This window comes from Oncorhynchus mykiss, chromosome 19 (genome assembly GCF_057628025.1).
Source record: "Oncorhynchus mykiss isolate SJ-2025 chromosome 19, ASM5762802v1, whole genome shotgun sequence".
In the NCBI taxonomy this organism is placed as follows: Eukaryota; Metazoa; Chordata; class Actinopteri; order Salmoniformes; family Salmonidae; genus Oncorhynchus; species Oncorhynchus mykiss.
In genome coordinates this window covers 609,778-634,533 of record NC_143040.1, presented here as the reverse complement: position 1 = coordinate 634,533, position 24,756 = coordinate 609,778, and the positions used below count along the sequence as shown (strand labels likewise).

The 24,756-nt window shown below is 42.0% G+C and overlaps 1 protein-coding gene across 2 annotated transcripts in view; it reads right to left on the bottom strand.

Annotated features, from left to right (window-relative positions):
- Window positions 1–24,756, bottom strand: part of LOC149974617 (replication factor C subunit 1-like) — a 109,721-nt gene that overhangs the window by 43,384 nt on the left and 41,581 nt on the right. For both annotated transcript variants that reach the window (XM_090209519.1, XM_090209520.1), the window contains exon 3: window positions 9,239–9,311. In XM_090209519.1, coding sequence (XP_090065645.1) covers window positions 9,239–9,311 — 73 coding nt within the window. The remainder of the gene's footprint in view (window positions 1–9,238; window positions 9,312–24,756) is intronic.

Here is a 24,756-nt window from a genome sequence, read left to right as displayed (position 1 = left end):
TGAGCATGACAAACTCATTATGACCCCCCGCCCCTCTGACCTCACAGAGACATATTTATACATGTTGAGCATGACAAAATCATTATGACCCCCCGCCCCTCTGACCCCCGCCCCTCTGACTCCACAGAGACATATTTATACATGTTGAGCATGACAAAATCATTATGACCCCCGACCCTCTGACCTCACAGAGACATATTTATACATGTTGAGCATGACAAAATCATTATGACCCCCCGCCCCTCTGACCTCACAGAGACATATTTATACATGTTGTGCATGACAAAATCATTATGACCCCCCGCCCCTCTGACCTCACAGAGACATATTTATACATGTTGAGCATGACAAATCATTATGACCCCCGACCCTCTGACCTCACAGAGACATATTTATACATGTTGAGCATGACAAAATCATTATGACCCCCGACCCTCTGACCTCACAGAGACATATTTATACATGTTGAGCATGACAAATCATTATGACCCCCGACCCTCTGACCTCACAGAGACATATTTATACATGTTGAGCATGACAAATCATTATGACCCCCCGCCCCTCTGACCTCACAGAGACATATTTATACATGTTGAGCATGACAAAATCATTATGACCCCCGACCCTCTGACCTCACAGAGACATATTTATACATGTTGAGCATGACAAAATCATTATGACCCCCCGCCCCTCTGACCCCCGACCCTCGCCTCTCTGACCTCACAGAGACATATTTATACATGTTGAGCATGACAAATCATTATGACCCCCCGCCCCTCTGACCTCACAGAGACATATTTATACATGTTGAGCATGACAAAATCATTATGACCCCCCGCCCCTCTGACCTCACAGAGACATATTTATACATGTTGAGCATGACAAAATCATTATGACCCCCTGCCCCTCTGACCTCACAGAGACATATTTATACATGTTGAGCATGACAAAATCATTATGACCCCCCGACCCTCTGACTCCACAGAGACATATTTATACATGTTGAGCATGACAAATCATTATGACCCCCGACCCTCTGACCTCACAGAGACATATTTATACATGTTGAGCATGACAAATCATTATGACCCCCCGCCCCTCTGACCTCACAGAGACATATTTATACATGTTGTGCATGACAAAATCATTATGACCCCCCGCCCCTCTGACCTCACAGAGACATATTTATACATGTTGAGCATGACAAAATCATTATGACCCCCCGCCCCTCTGACCTCACAGAGACATATTTATACATGTTGAGCATGACAAATCATTATGACCCCCGACCCTCTGACCTCACAGAGACATATTTATACATGTTGAGCATGACAAATCATTATGACCCCCCGCCCCTCTGACCTCACAGAGACATATTTATACATGTTGAGCATGACAAATCATTATGACCCCCGACCCTCTGACCTCACAGAGACATATTTATACATGTTGAGCATGACAAAATCATTATGACCCCCCGCCCCTCTGACCCCCGACCCTCGCCTCTCTGACCTCACAGAGACATATTTATACATGTTGAGCATGACAAAATCATTATGACCCCCCGCCCCTCTGACCTCACAGAGACATATTTATACATGTTGAGCATGACAAAATCATTATGACCCCCCGCCCCTCTGACCCCCGCCCCTCTGACTCCACAGAGACATATTTATACATGTTGAGCATGACAAAATCATTATGACCCCCGACCCTCTGACCTCACAGAGACATATTTATACATGTTGAGCATGACAAAATCATTATGACCCCCCGCCCCTCTGACCTCACAGAGACATATTTATACATGTTGAGCATGACAAAATCATTATGACCCCCCGCCCCTCTGACCTCACAGAGACATATTTATACATGTTGAGCATGACAAACTCATTATGACCCCCCGCCCCTCTGACCTCACAGAGACATATTTATACATGTTGAGCATGACAAAATCATTATGACCCCCCGCCCCTCTGACCTCACAGAGACATATTTATACATGTTGAGCATGACAAATCATTATGACCCCCGACCCTCTGACCCCCGACCCTCGCCTCTCTGACCTCACAGAGACATATTTATACACGTTGAGCATGACAAATCATTATGACCCCCGCCCCTCTGACCCCTGCCCCTCTGACCCCCTGACCTCACAGAGACATATGTATACATGTTGAGCATGACAAATCATTATGACCCCCGCCCCTCTGACCCCCCGCCCCTCTGACCTCACAGAGACATATTTATACATGTTGAGCATGACAAATCATACACACTATGTGTCTGTCTACTGCAAATCATTATGACCCCCGCCCCTTTGACCCCCGACCCTCGCCTCTCTGACCCCCGACCCTCTGACCTTGTGTTAGGTTGCGTTTCAGCCTAAATCATGAATATATGTCGGCTCATTTGCAAATGAGAACTTGTTCTCAACTTTATTTAACCAGCTAGGCTAGGTGTCAACTAGCCTACCTGGTTAAATAAAGGTGTTCTCAACTAGCCTCCCTGGTTAAATAAAGGTGATATAAAAATGTTAAACATTTCATTTGGAAACGACCGTTAAATGGCCCATTCTAAAAACACAGGGCCAGTAATACCTCCACAGTCAGAGGGGCAGTCATCATTATTACCCGACTCAATGACCATTAAATGGCACAGAGGGGCAGTCATCATTATTACCAGTCAGAGGGGCAGTCATCATTATTACCAGCCAGAGGTTCAGTCATCATTATTACCAGTCAGAGGGGCAGTCATCATTATTACCAGTCAGAGGTTCAGTCATCATTATTACCAGCCAGAGGGGCAGTCATCATTATTACCAGCCAGAGGTTCAGTCATCATTATTACCAGTCAGAGGGGCAGTCATCATTATTACCAGTCAGAGGTTCAGTCATCATTATTACCAGCCAGAGGTTCAGTCATCATTATTACCAGTCAGAGGTTCAGTCATCATTATTACCAGTCAGAGGGGCAGTCATCATTATTACCAGTTAGAGGTTCAGTCATCATTATTACCAGTCAGAGGGGCAGTCATCATTATTACCAGCCAGAGGTCCAGTCATCATTATTACCAGTTAGAGGTTCAGTCATCATTATTACCAGCCAGAGGTCCAGTCATCATTATTACCAGTCAGAGGTTCAGTCATCATTATTACCAGCCAGAGGTCCAGTCATCATTATTACCAGTCAGAGGTCCAGTCATCATTATTACCAGCCAGAGGTTCAGTCATCATTATTACCAGTCAGAGGGGCAGTCATCATTATTACCAGTCAGAGGTTCAGTCATCATTATTACCAGTCAGAGGTTCAGTCATCATTATTACCAGTCAGAGGTCCAGGCATCATTATTACCATTCAGAGGTTCAGTCATCATTATTACCAGTCAGAGGTCCAGGCATCATTATTACCAGTCAGAGGTTCAGTCATCATTATTACCAGTCAGAGGTCCAGGCATCATTATTACCAGCCAGAGGGGCAGTCATCATTATTACCAGTCAGAGGGGCAGTCATCATTATTACCAGTCAGAGGGGCAGTCATCATTATTACCAGTCAGAGGGGCAGGCATCATTATTACCAGTCAGAGGTCCAGGCATCATTATTACCAGTCAGAGGTTCAGTCATCATTATTACCAGTCAGAGGTTCAGTCATCATTATTACCAGCCAGAGGGGCAGTCATCATTATTACCAGTCAGAGGGGCAGTCATCATTATTACCAGCCAGAGGGGCAGTCATCATTATTACCAGTCAGAGGTTCAGTCATCATTATTACCAGTCAGAGGGACAGTCATCATTATTACCAGTCAGAGGTTCAGTCATCATTATTACCAGTCAGAGGTTCAGTCATCATTATTACCAGTCAGAGGTCCAGTCATCATTATTACCAGCCAGAGGTTCAGTCATCATTATTACCAGTCAGAGGTCCAGTCATCATTATTACCAGCCAGAGGGGCAGTCATCATTATTACCAGCCAGAGGTTCAGTCATCATTATTACCAGCCAGAGGTCCAGTCATCATTATTACCAGCCAGAGGTTCAGTCATCATTATTACCAGTCAGAGGTCCAGTCATCATTATTACCAGTCAGAGGTTCAGTCATCATTATTACCAGCCAGAGGTTCAGTCATCATTATTACCAGTCAGAGGTTCAGTCATCATTATTACCAGTTAGAGGTTCAGTCATCATTATTACCAGTCAGAGGGACAGTCATCATTATTACCAGTCAGAGGGACAGTCATCATTATTACCAGTCAGAGGTTCAGTCATCATTATTACCAGTCAGAGGTTCAGTCATCATTATTACCAGTCAGAGGTCCAGTCATCATTATTACCAGTCAGAGGTTCAGTCATCATTATAATAATGATTACCAGTCATTATTACCAGTCAGAGGTCCAGTCATCATTACCAGTCATTATTACCAGTCAGAGGTTCAGTCATCATTACCAGTCATTATTACCAGTCAGAGGTTCAGTCATCATTATTACCAGTCAGAGGTTCAGTCATCATTATTACCAGTCAGAGGGACAGTCATCATTATTACCAGTCAGAGGGACAGTCATCATTATTACCAGTCAGAGGTTCAGTCATCATTATTACCAGTCAGAGGTTCAGTCATCATCATTATTACCAGTCAGAGGGGCAGTCATCATTATTACCAGTCAGAGGTTCAGTCATCATTATTACCAGCCAGAGGTTCAGTCATCATTATTACCAGCCAGAGGTCCAGTCATCATTATTACCAGTCAGAGGTCCAGTCATCATTATTACCAGTCAGAGGTTCAGTCATCATTATTACCAGCCAGAGGTTCAGTCATCATTATTACCAGTCAGAGGTTCAGTCATCATTATTACCAGTTAGAGGTTCAGTCATCATTATTACCAGTCAGAGGTCCAGTCATCATTATTACCAGTCAGAGGTCCAGGCATCATTATTACCAGTCAGAGGTCCAGTCATCATTATTACCAGTTAGAGGTTCAGTCATCATTATTACCAGCCAGAGGTCCAGTCATCATTATTACCAGTCAGAGGTCCAGTCATCATTATTACCAGTCAGAGGGGCAGTCATCATTATTACCAGTCAGAGGTCCAGGCATCATTATTACCAGTCAGAGGTTCAGTCATCATTATTACCAGCCAGAGGGGCAGTCATCATTGTTACCAGTCAGAGGTCCAGTCATCATTATTACCAGTCAGAGGTTCAGTCATCATTATTACCAGTCAGAGGTTCAGTCATCATTATTACCAGCCAGTCAGAGGTTCAGTCATCATTATTACCAGCCAGAGGGGCAGTCATCACTATTACCAGTCAGAGGTTCAGTCATCATTATTACCAGTCAGAGGTTCAGTCATCATTATTACCAGTCAGAGGTCCAGGCATCATTATTACCAGTCAGAGGTCCAGGCATCATTATTACCAGTCAGAGGTCCAGGCATCATTATTACCAGTCAGAGGTCCAGGCATCATTATTACCAGTCAGAGGTTCAGTCATCATTATTACCAGTCAGAGGTCCAGGCATCATTATTACCAGTCAGAGGTTCAGTCATCATTATTACCAGTCAGAGGTCCAGTCATCATTATTACCAGCCAGAGGTTCAGTCATCATTATTACCAGTCAGAGGTCCAGTCATCATTATTACCAGTCAGAGGTCCAGTCATCATTATTACCAGTCAGAGGTCCAGTCATCATTATTACCAGCCAGAGGGGCAGTCATCATTATTACCAGTCAGAGGTTCAGTCATCATTATTACCAGTCAGAGGTTCAGTCATCATTATTACCAGTCAGAGGTCCAGTCATCATTATTACCAGTCAGAGGTTCAGTCATCATTATTACCAGCCAGAGGTTCAGTCATCATTATTACCAGTCAGAGGGACAGTCATCATTATTACCAGTCAGAGGTTCAGTCATCATTATTACCAGTCAGAGGTTCAGTCATCATTATTACCAGTCAGAGGTCCAGTCATCATTATTACCAGCCAGAGGGACAGTCATCATTATTACCAGTCAGAGGGACAGTCATCATTATTACCAGTCAGAGGGACAGTCATCATTATTACCAGTCAGAGGTTCAGTCATCATTATTACCTGACTCAATGACCATTTTTTACCTTTATTTAACCAGGCAAGTCAGTTAAGAACAAATTCAGCTCGGGGGTTTGAACTCGCAACCTTCCGGTTACTAGTCCAACGCTCTAACCACTAGGCTACCCTGCCGCCCCATTAAATGTCCCACAGAGGGACAGTCATCATTATTACCTGACTCAATGACCATTAAATGGCCCAGAGGTCCAGTCATCATTATTACCTGACTCAATGACCATTAAATGTCCCACAGAGGGACAGTCATCATTATTACCAGTCAGAGGTCCAGTCATCATTATTACCTGACTCAATGACCACTAAATGGCCCACAGAGGTCCAGTCATCATTATTACCAGTCAGAGGTTCAGTCATCATTATTACCTGTCAGACGTCCAGTCATCATTATTACCAGTCAGAGGTCCAGTCATCATTATTACCAGTCAGAGGTCCAGTCATCATTATTACCAGCATGAGGGACAGTCATCATTATTACCAGTCAGAGGTCCAGTCATCATTATTACCAGTCAGAGGTCCAGTCATCATTATTACCTGACTCAATGACCACTAAATGGCCCACAGAGGTCCAGTCATCATTATTACCTGTCAGACGTCCAGTCATCATTATTACCAGTCAGAGGTTCAGTCATCATTATTACCAGTCAGAGGTTCAGTCATCATTATTACCAGTCAGAGGTTCAGTCATCATTATTACCAGTCAGAGGTCCAGGCATCATTATTACCAGTCAGAGGTCCAGGCATCATTATTACCAGTCAGAGGTCCAGGCATCATTATTACCAGTCAGAGGTCCAGGCATCATTATTACCAGTCAGAGGTTCAGTCATCATTATTACCAGTCAGAGGTCCAGGCATCATTATTACCAGTCAGAGGTTCAGTCATCATTATTACCAGTCAGAGGTCCAGTCATCATTATTACCAGCCAGAGGTTCAGTCATCATTATTACCAGTCAGAGGTCCAGTCATCATTATTACCAGTCAGAGGTCCAGTCATCATTATTACCAGTCAGAGGTCCAGTCATCATTATTACCAGTCAGAGGTCCAGTCATCATTATTACCAGTCAGAGGTCCAGTCATCATTATTACCAGTCAGAGGTCCAGTCATCATTATTACCAGTCAGAGGGGCAGTCATCATTATTACCAGTCAGAGGTTCAGTCATCATTATTACCAGTCAGAGGTCCAGTCATCATTATTACCAGTCAGAGGTTCAGTCATCATTATTACCAGCCAGAGGTTCAGTCATCATTATTACCAGTCAGAGGGACAGTCATCATTATTACCAGTCAGAGGTTCAGTCATCATTATTACCAGTCAGAGGGGCAGTCATCATTATTACCAGTCAGAGGGACAGTCATCATTATTACCAGTCAGAGGGACAGTCATCATTATTACCAGTCAGAGGGACAGTCATCATTATTACCAGTCAGAGGTTCAGTCATCATTATTACCAGTCAGAGGTTCAGTCATCATTATTACCAGTCAGAGGGGCAGTCATCATTATTACCAGTCAGAGGTCCAGTCATCATTATTACCAGCCAGAGGTCCAGTCATCATTATTACCAGTCAGAGGTTCAGTCATCATTATTACCAGCCAGAGGTTCAGTCATCATTATTACCAGTCAGAGGGACAGTCATCATTATTACCAGTCAGAGGGGCAGTCATCATTATTACCAGTCAGAGGTTCAGTCATCATTATTACCAGTCAGAGGGACAGTCATCATTATTACCAGTCAGAGGTTCAGTCATCATTATTACCAGTCAGAGGTTCAGTCATCATTATTACCAGTCAGAGGGGCAGTCATCATTATTACCAGTCAGAGGTCCAGGCATCATTATTACCAGTCAGGGGTTCAGTCATCATTATTACCAGTCAGAGGTTCAGTCATCATTATTACCAGTCAGAGGGACAGTCATCATTATTACCAGCCAGAGGTCCAGTCATCATTATTACCAGTCAGAGGTTCAGTCATCATTATTACCAGTCAGAGGTTCAGTCATCATTATTACCAGTCAGAGGTTCAGTCATCATTATTACCAGTCAGAGGTCCAGTCATCATTATTACCAGCCAGAGGGACAGTCATCATTATTACCAGTCAGAGGGGCAGTCATCATTATTACCAGTCAGAGGTCCAGTCATCATTATTACCAGCCAGAGGGACAGTCATCATTATTACCAGTCAGAGGGACAGTCATCATTATTACCAGTCAGAGGTTCAGTCATCATTATTACCTGACTCAATGACCATTTTTTACCTTTATTTAACCAGGCAAGTCAGTTAAGAACAAATTCAGCTCGGGGGTTTGAACTCGCAACCTTCCGGTTACTAGTCCAACGCTCTAACCACTAGGCTACCCTGCCGCCCCATTAAATGTCCCACAGAGGGACAGTCATCATTATTACCTGACTCAATGACCATTAAATGGCCCAGAGGTCCAGTCATCATTATTACCTGACTCAATGACCATTAAATGTCCCACAGAGGGACAGTCATCATTATTACCAGTCAGAGGTCCAGTCATCATTATTACCTGACTCAATGACCACTAAATGGCCCACAGAGGTCCAGTCATCATTATTACCAGTCAGAGGTTCAGTCATCATTATTACCTGTCAGACGTCCAGTCATCATTATTACCAGTCAGAGGTCCAGTCATCATTATTACCAGTCAGAGGTCCAGTCATCATTATTACCAGCATGAGGGACAGTCATCATTATTACCAGTCAGAGGTCCAGTCATCATTATTACCAGTCAGAGGTCCAGTCATCATTATTACCTGACTCAATGACCACTAAATGGCCCACAGAGGTCCAGTCATCATTATTACCAGTCAGAGGTTCAGTCATCATTATTACCTGTCAGACGTCCAGTCATCATTATTACCAGTCAGAGGTTCAGTCATCATTATTACCAGTCAGAGGTTCAGTCATCATTATTACCAGCCAGAGGTTCAGTCATCATTATTACCAGTCAGAGGTTCAGTCATCATTATTACCTGACTCAATGACCACTAAATGGCCCAGAGGTCCAGTCATCATTATTACCAGCCAGAGGTTCAGTCATCATTATTACCAGTCAGAGGTTCAGTCATCATTATTACCAGTCAGAGGTCCAGTCATCATTATTACCTGACTCAATGACAGCACGCCTCTTTCTCTCATTGTCCTTCTTCTTCTTCTTCTCCACCTTGGGGCTGGTGATCTGGAACACATCATCCTCATCATCATCCTCCTCACCACCATCATTATCATCATCATCATCATCATCAGCTTCCTCACCACCATCATTATCCTAATCATCATCCTCATCATCATCAGCTTCCTCACCACCATCATTATCCTCATCATCATCATCCTCCTCACCACCATCATTATTATCCTCATCATCATCCTCCTCACCACCATCATTTTTATCATCATTATCCTCATCATCATCATCATCCTCACCACCATCATTATCATCATCACCACCATCATCATCATCCTCACCACCATCACCACCATCACCACCATCCACATCATCACCACCATCACCATCATCCTCATCATCACCATCATCCTCATCATCACCACCATCCTCATCATCACCACCATCCTCATCATCATCATCATCATCATCCTCATCCTGTTCACCATGGTCATTATAATCATAGTCATTGAAGTCGTGAGCGTAGCAGTGTGGTTGGGGTTAAGAAAGTGTAGAAATAGGTGGGATTTAGCACTTTGTGGCTATAGAAGCTAGCGCCGACCAGTTCACTAACTAGACTCTGGTTTATATTAATACCTTGGTGGCCGACCAGTTCACCGACTAGAGACTCTGGTTTATAATAATACCTTGGTGGTCGACCAGTTCACTGACTAGAGACTCTGGTTTATAATAAATACCTTGGTGGTCGACCAGTTCACTGACTAGAGACTCTGGTTTATAATAAATACCTTGGTGGTCGACCAGTTCACTGACTAGAGACTCTGGTTTATATTAATACCTTGGTGGTCGACCAGTTCACTGACTAGAGACTCTGGTTTATAATAATACCTTGGTGGTCGACCAGTTCACTGACTAGAGACTCTGGTTTATATTAATACCTTGGTGGTAGACCAGTTCACTGACTAGAGACTCTGGTTTATATTAATACCTTGGTGGTCGACCAGTTCACTGACTAGAGACTCTGGTTTATATTAATACCTTGGTGGTCGACCAGTTCACTGACTAGAGACTCTGGTTTATAATAATAAATACCTTGGTGGTCGACCAGTTCACTGACTAGAGACTCTGGTTTATATTAATACCTTGGTGGTAGACCAGTTCTCTGACTAGAGACTCTGGTTTATAATAATAAATACCTTGGTGGTCGACCAGTTCACTGACTAGAGACTCTGGTTTATATTAATACCTTGGTGGTCGACCAGTTCACTGACTAGAGACTCTGGTTTATATTAATACCTTGGTGGTCGACCAGTTCACTGACTAGAGACTCTGGTTTATAATAAATACCTTGGTGGTCGACCAGTTCACTGACTAGAGACTCTGGTTTATAATAATACCTTGGTGGTCGACCAGTTCACTGACTAGAGACTCTGGTTTATAATAATACCTTGGTGGTCGACCAGTTCACTGACTAGAGACTCTGGTTTATATTAATACCTTGGTGGTCGACCAGTTCACTGACTAGAGACTCTGGTTTATAATAAATACCTTGGTGGTCGACCAGTTCACTGACTAGAGACTCTGGTTTATAATAATACCTTGGTGGTCGACCAGTTCACTGACTAGAGACTCTGGTTTATATTAATACCTTGGTGGTCGACCAGTTCACTGACTAGAGACTCTGGTTTATATTAATAAATACCTTGGTGGTCGACCAGTTCACTGACTAGAGACTCTGGTTTATATTAATACCTTGGTGGTCGACCAGTTCACTGACTAGAGACTCTGGTTTATATTAATACCTTGGTGGTCGACCAGTTCACTGACTAGAGACTCTGGTTTATATTATTAATACCTTGGTGGTCGACCAGTTCACCGACTAGAGACTCTGGTTTATAATAATAAATACCTTGGTGGTCGACCAGTTCACTGACTAGAGACTCTGGTTTATATTAATACCTTGGTGGTAGACCAGTTCACTGACTAGAGACTCTGGTTTATATTAATAAATACCTTGGTGGTCGACCAGTTCACTGACTAGAGACTCTGGTTTATATTGATACCTTGGTGGTCGACCAGTTCACTGACTAGAGACTCTGGTTTATATTAATACCTTGGTGGTCGACCAGTTCACTGACTAGAGACTCTGGTTTATATTAATACCTTGGTGGTCGACCAGTTCACTGACTAGAGACTCTGGTTTATATTAATACCTTGGTGGTCGACCAGTTCACTGACTAGAGACTCTGGTTTATAATAAATACCTTGGTGGTCGACCAGTTCACTGACTAGAGACTCTGGTTTATATTAATACCTTGGTGGTCGACCAGTTCACTGACTAGAGACTCTGGTTTATATTAATACCTTGGTGGTCGACCAGTTCACTGACTAGAGACTCTGGTTTATAATAATAAATACCTTGGTGGTCGACCAGTTCACTGACTAGAGACTCTGGTTTATATTAATACCTTGGTGGTAGACCAGTTCACTGACTAGAGACTCTGGTTTATATTAATACCTTGGTGGTAGACCAGTTCACTGACTAGAGACTCTGGTTTATATTAATACCTTGGTGGTCGACCAGTTCACTGACTAGACTCTGGTTTATATTAATACCTTGGTGGTCGACCAGTTCACTGACTAGAGACTCTGGTTTATAATAATAAATACCTTGGTGGTCGACCAGTTCACTGACTAGAGACTCTGGTTTATAATAATAAATACCTTGGTGGTCGACCAGTTCACTGACTAGAGACTCTGGTTTATATTAATAAATACCTTGGTGGTCGACCAGTTCACTGACTAGAGACTCTGGTTTATATTAATAGCTTGGTGGTCGACCAGTTCACTGACTAGAGACTCTGGTTTATATTAATACCTTGGTGGTCGACCAGTTCACTGACTAGAGACTCTGGTTTATATTATTAATACCTTGGTGGTCGACCAGTTCACCGACTAGAGACTCTGGTTTATAATAATAAATACCTTGGTGGTCGACCAGTTCACTGACTAGAGACTCTGGTTTATATTAATAAATACCTTGGTGGTCGACCAGTTCACTGACTAGAGACTCTGGTTTATATTAATACCTTGGTGGTCGACCAGTTCACTGACTAGAGACTCTGGTTTATATTAATACCTTGGTGGTCGACCAGTTCACTGACTAGAGACTCTGGTTTATATTAATACCTTGGTGGTCGACCAGTTCACTGACTAGAGACTCTGGTTTATATTAATACCTTGGTGGTCGACCAGTTCACTGACTAGAGACTCTGGTTTATATTAATACCTTGGTGGTCGACCAGTTCACTGACTAGAGACTCTGGTTTATATTAATACCTTGGTGGTCGACCAGTTCACTGACTAGAGACTCTGGTTTATAATAATAAATACCTTGGTGGTCGACCAGTTCACTGACTAGAGACTCTGGTTTATATTAATACCTTGGTGGTAGACCAGTTCACTGACTAGAGACTCTGGTTTATATTAATACCTTGGTGGTAGACCAGTTCACTGACTAGAGACTCTGGTTTATATTAATACCTTGGTGGTCGACCAGTTCACTGACTAGACTCTGGTTTATATTAATACCTTGGTGGTCGACCAGTTCACTGACTAGAGACTCTGGTTTATAATAATAAATACCTTGGTGGTCGACCAGTTCACTGACTAGAGACTCTGGTTTATAATAATAAATACCTTGGTGGTCGACCAGTTCACTGACTAGAGACTCTGGTTTATATTAATACCTTGGTGGTCGACCAGTTCACTGACTAGACTCTGGTTTATATTAATATATACCTTGGTGGTCGACCAGTTCACTGACTAGACTCTGGTTTATATTAATACCTTGGTGGTCGACCAGTTCACTGACTAGAGACTCTGGTTTATATTAATACCTTGGTGGTAGACCAGTTCACTGACTAGAGACTCTGGTTTATATTAATACCTTGGTGGTAGACCAGTTCACTGACTAGAGACTCTGGTTTATATTAATACCTTGGTGGTCGACCAGTTCACTGACTAGAGACTCTGGTTTATAATAAATACCTTGGTGGTCGACCAGTTCACTGACTAGAGACTCTGGTTTATATTAATACCTTGGCGGTGGACCAGTTCACTGACTAGAGACTCTGGTTTATATTAATACCTTGGTGGTCGACCAGTTCACTGACTAGAGACTCTGGTTTATATTAATACCTTGGTGGTCGACCAGTTCACTGACTAGAGACTCTGGTTTATATTAATACCTTGGTGGTCGACCAGTTCACTGACTAGAGACTCTGGTTTATATTAATACCTTGGTGGTAGACCAGTTCACTGACTAGAGACTCTGGTTTATATTAATACCTTGGTGGTAGACCAGTTCACTGACTAGAGACTCTGGTTTATATTAATACCTTGGTGGTCGACCAGTTCACTGACTAGAGACTCTGGTTTATAATAATAAATACCTTGGTGGTCGACCAGTTCACTGACTAGAGACTCTGGTTTATATTAATACCTTGGTGGTCGACCAGTTCACTGACTAGAGACTCTGGTTTATATTAATACCTTGGTGGTCGACCAGTTCACTGACTAGAGACTCTGGTTTATATTAATACCTTGGTGGTCGACCAGTTCACTGACTAGAGACTCTGGTTTATAATAAATACCTTGGTGGTCGACCAGTTCACTGACTAGAGACTCTGGTTTATATTAATACCTTGGTGGTCGACCAGTTCACTGACTAGAGACTCTGGTTTATATTAATACCTTGGTGGTCGACCAGTTCACTGACTAGAGACTCTGGTTTATAATAATAAATACCTTGGTGGTCGACCAGTTCACTGACTAGAGACTCTGGTTTATATTAATACCTTGGTGGTAGACCAGTTCACTGACTAGAGACTCTGGTTTATATTAATACCTTGGTGGTAGACCAGTTCACTGACTAGAGACTCTGGTTTATATTAATACCTTGGTGGTCGACCAGTTCACTGACTAGACTCTGGTTTATATTAATACCTTGGTGGTCGACCAGTTCACTGACTAGAGACTCTGGTTTATAATAATAAATACCTTGGTGGTCGACCAGTTCACTGACTAGAGACTCTGGTTTATAATAATAAATACCTTGGTGGTCGACCAGTTCACTGACTAGAGACTCTGGTTTATATTAATAAATACCTTGGTGGTCGACCAGTTCACTGACTAGAGACTCTGGTTTATATTAATAGCTTGGTGGTCGACCAGTTCACTGACTAGAGACTCTGGTTTATATTAATACCTTGGTGGTCGACCAGTTCACTGACTAGAGACTCTGGTTTATATTATTAATACCTTGGTGGTCGACCAGTTCACCGACTAGAGACTCTGGTTTATAATAATAAATACCTTGGTGGTCGACCAGTTCACTGACTAGAGACTCTGGTTTATATTAATAAATACCTTGGTGGTCGACCAGTTCACTGACTAGAGACTCTGGTTTATATTAATACCTTGGTGGTCGACCAGTTCACTGACTAGAGACTCTGGTTTATATTAATACCTTGGTGGTCGACCAGTTCACTGACTAGAGACTCTGGTTTATATTAATACCTTGGTGGTCGACCAGTTCACTGACTAGAGACTCTGGTTTATATTAATACCTTGGTGGTCGACCAGTTCACTGACTAGAGACTCTGGTTTATATTAATACCTTGGTGGTCGACCAGTTCACTGACTAGAGACTCTGGTTTATATTAATACCTTGGTGGTCGACCAGTTCACTGACTAGAGACTCTGGTTTATAATAATAAATACCTTGGTGGTCGACCAGTTCACTGACTAGAGACTCTGGTTTATATTAATACCTTGGTGGTAGACCAGTTCACTGACTAGAGACTCTGGTTTATATTAATACCTTGGTGGTAGACCAGTTCACTGACTAGAGACTCTGGTTTATATTAATACCTTGGTGGTCGACCAGTTCACTGACTAGACTCTGGTTTATATTAATACCTTGGTGGTCGACCAGTTCACTGACTAGAGACTCTGGTTTATAATAATAAATACCTTGGTGGTCGACCAGTTCACTGACTAGAGACTCTGGTTTATAATAATAAATACCTTGGTGGTCGACCAGTTCACTGACTAGAGACTCTGGTTTATATTAATACCTTGGTGGTCGACCAGTTCACTGACTAGACTCTGGTTTATATTAATATATACCTTGGTGGTCGACCAGTTCACTGACTAGACTCTGGTTTATATTAATACCTTGGTGGTCGACCAGTTCACTGACTAGAGACTCTGGTTTATATTAATACCTTGGTGGTAGACCAGTTCACTGACTAGAGACTCTGGTTTATATTAATACCTTGGTGGTAGACCAGTTCACTGACTAGAGACTCTGGTTTATATTAATACCTTGGTGGTCGACCAGTTCACTGACTAGAGACTCTGGTTTATAATAAATACCTTGGTGGTCGACCAGTTCACTGACTAGAGACTCTGGTTTATATTAATACCTTGGCGGTGGACCAGTTCACTGACTAGAGACTCTGGTTTATATTAATACCTTGGTGGTCGACCAGTTCACTGACTAGAGACTCTGGTTTATATTAATACCTTGGTGGTCGACCAGTTCACTGACTAGAGACTCTGGTTTATATTAATACCTTGGTGGTCGACCAGTTCACTGACTAGAGACTCTGGTTTATATTAATACCTTGGTGGTAGACCAGTTCACTGACTAGAGACTCTGGTTTATATTAATACCTTGGTGGTAGACCAGTTCACTGACTAGAGACTCTGGTTTATATTAATACCTTGGTGGTCGACCAGTTCACTGACTAGAGACTCTGGTTTATAATAATAAATACCTTGGTGGTCGACCAGTTCACTGACTAGAGACTCTGGTTTATAATAATAAATACCTTGGTGGTCGACCAGTTCACTGACTAGAGACTCTGGTTTATATTAATACCTTGGTGGTCGACCAGTTCACTGACTAGAGACTCTGGTTTATATTAATACCTTGGTGGTCGACCAGTTCACTGACTAGAGACTCTGGTTTATATTAATACCTTGGTGGTCGACCAGTTCACTGACTAGAGACTCTGGTTTATATTAATACCTTGGTGGTGGACCAGTTCACTGACTAGAGACTCTGGTTTATATTAATACCTTGGTGGTCGACCAGTTCACTGACTAGAGACTCTGGTTTATAATAATACCTTGGTGGTCGACCAGTTCACTGACTAGAGACTCTGGTTTATATTAATACCTTGGTGGTCGACCAGTTCACTGACTAGAGACTCTGGTTTATAATAATACCTTGGTGGTAGACCAGTTCACTGACTAGAGACTCTGGTTTATATTAATACCTTGGTGGTAGACCAGTTCACTGACTAGAGACTCTGGTTTATATTAATACCTTGGTGGTCGACCAGTTCACTGACTAGACTCTGGTTTATATTAATACCTTGGTGGTCGACCAGTTCACTGACTAGAGACTCTGGTTTATAATAATAAATACCTTGGTGGTCGACCAGTTCACTGACTAGAGACTCTGGTTTATAATAATAAATACCTTGGTGGTCGACCAGTTCACTGACTAGAGACTCTGGTTTATATTAATACCTTGGTGGTCGACCAGTTCACTGACTAGAGACTCTGGTTTATATTAATACCTTGGTGGTCGACCAGTTCACTGACTAGAGACTCTGGTTTATATTAATACCTTGGTGGTAGACCAGTTCACTGACTAGAGACTCTGGTTTATATTAATACCTTGGTGGTCGACCAGTTCACTGACTAGACTCTGGTTTATATTAATACCTTGGTGGTCGACCAGTTCACTGACTAGAGACTCTGGTTTATATTAATACCTTGGTGGTAGACCAGTTCACTGACTAGAGACTCTGGTTTATATTAATACCTTGGTGGTCGACCAGTTCACTGACTAGACTCTGGTTTATATTAATACCTTGGTGGTCGACCAGTTCACTGACTAGAGACTCTGGTTTATAATAATAAATACCTTGGTGGTCGACCAGTTCACTGACTAGAGACTCTGGTTTATAATAATAAATACCTTGGTGGTCGACCAGTTCACTGACTAGAGACTCTGGTTTATATTAATACCTTGGTGGTCGACCAGTTCACTGACTAGAGACTCTGGTTTATATTAATACCTTGGTGGTCGACCAGTTCACTGACTAGAGACTCTGGTTTATAATAATAAATACCTTGGTGGTCGACCAGTTCACTGACTAGAGACTCTGGTTTATATTAATACCTTGGTGGTGGACCAGTTCACTGACTAGAGACTCTGGTTTATATTAATACCTTGGTGGTCGACCAGTTCACTGACTAGAGACTCTGGTTTATATTAATACCTTGGTGGTCGACCAGTTCACTGACTAGACTCTGGTTTATATTAATAAATACCTTGGTGGTAGACCAGTTCACTGACTAGACTCTGGTTTATATTAATACCTTGGTGGTCGACCAGTTCACTGACTAGAGACTCTGGTTTATATTAATACCTTGGTGGTCGACCAGTTCACTGACTAGAGACTCTGGTTTATATTAATACCTTGGTGGTCGACCAGTTCACTGACTAGAGACTCTGGTTTATATTAATACCTTGGTGGTCGACCAGTTCACTGACTAGAGACTCTGGTTTATATTAATACCTTGGTGGTCGACCAGTTCACTGACTAGAGACTCTGGTTTATAATAATAAATACCTTGGTGGTCGACCAGTTCACTGACTAGAGACTCTAGTTTATATTAATAAATACCTTGGTGGTCGACCAGTTCACTGACTAGAGACTCTGGTTTATATTAATACCTTGGTGGTCGACCAGTTCACTGACTAGAGACTCTGGTTTATATTAATACCTTGGTGGTCGACCAGTTCACTGACTAGAGACTCTGGTTTATAATAATAAATACCTTGGTGGTCGACCAGTTCACTGACTAGAGACTCTGGTTTATAATAATAAATACCTTGGTGGTCGACCAGTTCACTGACTAGAGACTCTGGTTTATATTAATACCTTGGTGGTCGACCAGTTCACTGACTAGAGACTCTGGTTTATATTAATACCTTGGTGGTCGACCAGTTCACTGACTAGAGACTCTGGTTTATAATAATAAATACCTTGGTGGTCGACCAGTTCACTGACTAGAGACTCTGGTTTATATTAATACCTTGGTGGTGGACCAGTTCACTGACTAGAGACTCTGGTTTATATTAATACCTTGGTGGTCGACCAGTTCACTGACTAGAGACTCTGGTTTATATTAATACCTTGGTGGTCGACCAGTTCACTGACTAGACTCTGGTTTATATTAATACCTTGGTGGTAGACCAGTTCACTGACTAGAGACTCTGGTTTATATTAATACCTTGGTGGTAGACCAGTTCACTGACTAGAGACTCTGGTTTATATTAATACCTTGGTGGTCGACCAGTTCACTGACTAGACTCTGGTTTATATTAATACCTTGGTGGTCGACCAGTTCACTGACTAGAGACTCTGGTTTATAATAATAAATACCTTGGTGGTCGACCAGTTCACTGACTAGAGACTCTGGTTTATAATAATAAATACCTTGGTGGTCGACCAGTTCACTGACTAGAGACTCTGGTTTATATTAATACCTTGGTGGTCGACCAGTTCACTGACTAGAGACTCTGGTTTATATTAATACCTTGGTGGTCGACCAGTTCACTGACTAGAGACTCTGGTTTATAATAATAAATACCTTGGTGGTCGACCAGTTCACTGACTAGAGACTCTGGTTTATATTAATACCTTGGTGGTGGACCAGTTCACTGACTAGAGACTCTGGTTTATAATAATACCTTGGTGGTCGACCAGTTCACTGACTAGAGACTCTGGTTTATATTAATAAATACCTTGGTGGTGGACCAGTTCACTGACTAGAGACTCTGGTTTATATTAATACCTTGGTGGTCGACCAGTTCACTGACTAGAGACTCTGGTTTATATTAATACCTTGGTGGTCGACCAGTTCACTGACTAGAGACTCTGGTTTATATTAATACCTTGGTGGTCGACCAGTTCACTGACTAGACTCTGGTTTATATTAATAAATACCTTGGTGGTAGACCAGTTCACTGACTAGACTCTGGTTTATATTAATACCTTGGTGGTCGACCAGTTCACTGACTAGAGACTCTGGTTTATATTAATACCTTGGTGGTCGACCAGTTCACTGACTAGAGACTCTGGTTTATAATAATAAATACCTTGGTGGTCGACCAGTTCACTGACTAGAGACTCTGGTTTATATTAATAAATACCTTGGTGGTCGACCAGTTCACTGACTAGAGACTCTGGTTTATATTAATACCTTGGTGGTCGACCAGTTCACTGACTAGAGACTCTGGTTTATATTAATACCTTGGTGGTCGACCAGTTCACTGACTAGAGACTCTGGTTTATATTAATACCTTGGTGGTCGACCAGTTCACTGACTAGAGACTCTGGTTTATATTAATACCTTGGTGGTAGACCAGTTCACTGACTAGAGACTCTGGTTTATATTAATACCTTGGTGGTAGACCAGTTCACTTACTAGAGACTCTGGTTTATATTAATACCTTGGTGGTCGACCAGTTCACTGACTAGAGACTCTGGTTTATAATAATAAATACCTTGGTGGTCGACCAGTTCACTGACTAGAGACTCTGGTTTATAATAATAAATACCTTGGTGGTCGACCAGTTCACTGACTAGAGACTCTGGTTTATATTAATACCTTGGTGGTCGACCAGTTCACTGACTAGAGACTCTGGTTTATATTAATACCTTGGTGGTCGACCAGTTCACTGACTAGAGACTCTGGTTTATATTAATACCTTGGTGGTCGACCAGTTCACTGACTAGAGACTCTGGTTTATATTAAGACCTTGGTGGTGGACCAGTTCACTGACTAGAGACTCTGGTTTATATTAATACCTTGGTGGTCGACCAGTTCACTGACTAGAGACTCTGGTTTATATTAATACCTTGGTGGTCGACCAGTTCACTGACTAGAGACTCTGGTTTATATTAATACCTTGGTGGTCGACCAGTTCACTGACTAGAGACTCTGGTTTATATTAATACCTTGGTGGTCGACCAGTTCACTGACTAGAGACTCTGGTTTATATTAATACCTTGGTGGTCGACCAGTTCACTGACTAGAGACTCTGGTTTATATTAATACCTTGGTGGTCGACCAGTTCACTGACTAGAGACTCTGGTTTATAATAATACCTTGGTGGTCGACCAGTTCACTGACTAGAGACTCTGGTTTATATTAATACCTTGGTGGTCGACCAGTTCACTGACTAGAGACTCTGGTTTATAATAATAAATACCTTGGTGGTCGACCAGTTCACTGACTAGAGACTCTGGTTTATATTAATACCTTGGTGGTAGACCAGTTCACTGACTAGAGACTCTGGTTTATATTAATACCTTGGTGGTAGACCAGTTCACTGACTAGAGACTCTGGTTTATATTAATACCTTGGTGGTCGACCAGTTCACTGACTAGACTCTGGTTTATATTAATACCTTGGTGGTCGACCAGTTCACTGACTAGAGACTCTGGTTTATAATAATAAATACCTTGGTGGTCGACCAGTTCACTGACTAGAGACTCTGGTTTATAATAATAAATACCTTGGTGGTCGACCAGTTCACTGACTAGAGACTCTGGTTTATATTAATACCTTGGTGGTCGACCAGTTCACTGACTAGAGACTCTGGTTTATATTAATACCTTGGTGGTCGACCAGTTCACTGACTAGAGACTCTGGTTTATATTAATACCTTGGTGGTCGACCAGTTCACTGACTAGAGACTCTGGTTTATATTAATACCTTGGTGGTAGACCAGTTCACTGACTAGAGACTCTGGTTTATATTAATACCTTGGTGGTCGACCAGTTCACTGACTAGACTCTGGTTTATATTAATACCTTGGTGGTCGACCAGTTCACTGACTAGAGACTCTGGTTTATAATAATAAATACCTTGGTGGTCGACCAGTTCACTGACTAGAGACTCTGGTTTATAATAATAAATACCTTGGTGGTCGACCAGTTCACTGACTAGAGACTCTGGTTTATATTAATACCTTGGTGGTCGACCAGTTCACTGACTAGAGACTCTGGTTTATAATAATAAATACCTTGGTGGTCGACCAGTTCACTGACTAGAGACTCTGGTTTATAATAATAAATACCTTGGTGGTCGACCAGTTCACTGACTAGAGACTCTGGTTTATATTAATACCTTGGTGGTGGACCAGTTCACTGACTAGAGACTCTGGTTTATATTAATACCTTGGTGGTCGACCAGTTCACTGACTAGAGACTCTGGTTTATATTAATACCTTGGTGGTCGACCAGTTCACTTACTAGACTCTGGTTTATATTAATAAATACCTTGGTGGTAGACCAGTTCACTGACTAGACTCTGGTTTATATTAATACCTTGGTGGTCGACCAGTTCACTGACTAGAGACTCTGGTTTATATTAATACCTTGGTGGTCGACCAGTTCACTGACTAGAGACTCTGGTTTATATTAATACCTTGGTGGTCGACCAGTTCACTGACTAGAGACTCTGGTTTATATTAATACCTTGGTGGTCGACCAGTTCACTGACTAGAGACTCTGGTTTATATTAATACCTTGGTGGTCGACCAGTTCACTGACTAGAGACTCTGGTTTATAATAATAAATACCTTGGTGGTCGACCAGTTCACTGACTAGAGACTCTAGTTTATATTAATAAATACCTTGGTGGTCGACCAGTTCACTGACTAGAGACTCTGGTTTATATTAATACCTTGGTGGTCGACCAGTTCACTGACTAGAGACTCTGGTTTATATTAATACCTTGGTGGTCGACCAGTTCACTGACTAGAGACTCTGGTTTATAATAATAAATACCTTGGTGGTCGACCAGTTCACTGACTAGAGACTCTGGTTTATAATAATAAATACCTTGGTGGTCGACCAGTTCACTGACTAGAGACTCTGGTTTATATTAATACCTTGGTGGTCGACCAGTTCACTGACTAGAGACTCTGGTTTATATTAATACCTTGGTGGTCGACCAGTTCACTGACTAGAGACTCTGGTTTATAATAATAAATACCTTGGTGGTCGACCAGTTCACTGACTAGAGACTCTGGTTTATATTAATACCTTGGTGGTGGACCAGTTCACTGACTAGAGACTCTGGTTTATATTAATACCTTGGTGGTCGACCAGTTCACTGACTAGAGACTCTGGTTTATATTAATACCTTGGTGGTCGACCAGTTCACTGACTAGACTCTGGTTTATATTAATACCTTGGTGGTAGACCAGTTCACTGACTAGAGACTCTGGTTTATATTAATACCTTGGTGGTAGACCAGTTCACTGACTAGAGACTCTGGTTTATATTAATACCTTGGTGGTCGACCAGTTCACTGACTAGACTCTGGTTTATATTAATACCTTGGTGGTCGACCAGTTCACTGACTAGAGACTCTGGTTTATAATAATAAATACCTTGGTGGTCGACCAGTTCACTGACTAGAGACTCTGGTTTATAATAATAAATACCTTGGTGGTCGACCAGTTCACTGACTAGAGACTCTGGTTTATATTAATACCTTGGTGGTCGACCAGTTCACTGACTAGAGACTCTGGTTTATATTAATACCTTGGTGGTCGACCAGTTCACTGACTAGAGACTCTGGTTTATAATAATAAATACCTTGGTGGTCGACCAGTTCACTGACTAGAGACTCTGGTTTATATTAATACCTTGGTGGTGGACCAGTTCACTGACTAGAGACTCTGGTTTATAATAATACCTTGGTGGTCGACCAGTTCACTGACTAGAGACTCTGGTTTATATTAATAAATACCTTGGTGGTGGACCAGTTCACTGACTAGAGACTCTGGTTTATATTAATACCTTGGTGGTCGACCAGTTCACTGACTAGAGACTCTGGTTTATATTAATACCTTGGTGGTCGACCAGTTCACTGACTAGAGACTCTGGTTTATATTAATACCTTGGTGGTCGACCAGTTCACTGACTAGACTCTGGTTTATATTAATAAATACCTTGGTGGTAGACCAGTTCACTGACTAGACTCTGGTTTATATTAATACCTTGGTGGTCGACCAGTTCACTGACTAGAGACTCTGGTTTATATTAATACCTTGGTGGTCGACCAGTTCACTGACTAGAGACTCTGGTTTATAATAATAAATACCTTGGTGGTCGACCAGTTCACTGACTAGAGACTCTGGTTTATATTAATAAATACCTTGGTGGTCGACCAGTTCACTGACTAGAGACTCTGGTTTATATTAATACCTTGGTGGTCGACCAGTTCACTGGCTAGAGACTCTGGTTTATATTAATACCTTGGTGGTCGACCAGTTCACTGACTAGAGACTCTGGTTTATATTAATAAATACCTTGGTGGTGGACCAGTTCACTGACTAGAGACTCTGGTTTATATTAATACCTTGGTGGTCGACCAGTTCACTGACTAGAGACTCTGGTTTATATTAATACCTTGGTGGTCGACCAGTTCACTGACTAGAGACTCTGGTTTATATTAATACCTTGGTGGTCGACCAGTTCACTGACTAGACTCTGGTTTATATTAATAAATACCTTGGTGGTAGACCAGTTCACTGACTAGACTCTGGTTTATATTAATACCTTGGTGGTCGACCAGTTCACTGACTAGAGACTCTGGTTTATATTAATACCTTGGTGGTCGACCAGTTCACTGACTAGAGACTCTGGTTTATAATAATAAATACCTTGGTGGTCGACCAGTTCACTGACTAGAGACTCTGGTTTATATTAATAAATACCTTGGTGGTCGACCAGTTCACTGACTAGAGACTCTGGTTTATATTAATACCTTGGTGGTCGACCAGTTCACTGACTAGAGACTCTGGTTTATATTAATACCTTGGTGGTCGACCAGTTCACTGACTAGAGACTCTGGTTTATATTAATACCTTGGTGGTCGACCAGTTCACTGACTAGAGACTCTGGTTTATATTAATACCTTGGTGGTAGACCAGTTCACTGACTAGAGACTCTGGTTTATATTAATACCTTGGTGGTAGACCAGTTCACTGACTAGAGACTCTGGTTTATATTAATACCTTGGTGGTCGACCAGTTCACTGACTAGAGACTCTGGTTTATAATAATAAATACCTTGGTGGTCGACCAGTTCACTGACTAGAGACTCTGGTTTATAATAATAAATACCTTGGTGGTCGACCAGTTCACTGACTAGAGACTCTGGTTTATATTAATACCTTGGTGGTCGACCAGTTCACTGACTAGAGACTCTGGTTTATATTAATACCTTGGTGGTCGACCAGTTCACTGACTAGAGACTCTGGTTTATATTAATACCTTGGTGGTGGACCAGTTCACTGACTAGAGACTCTGGTTTATATTAATACCTTG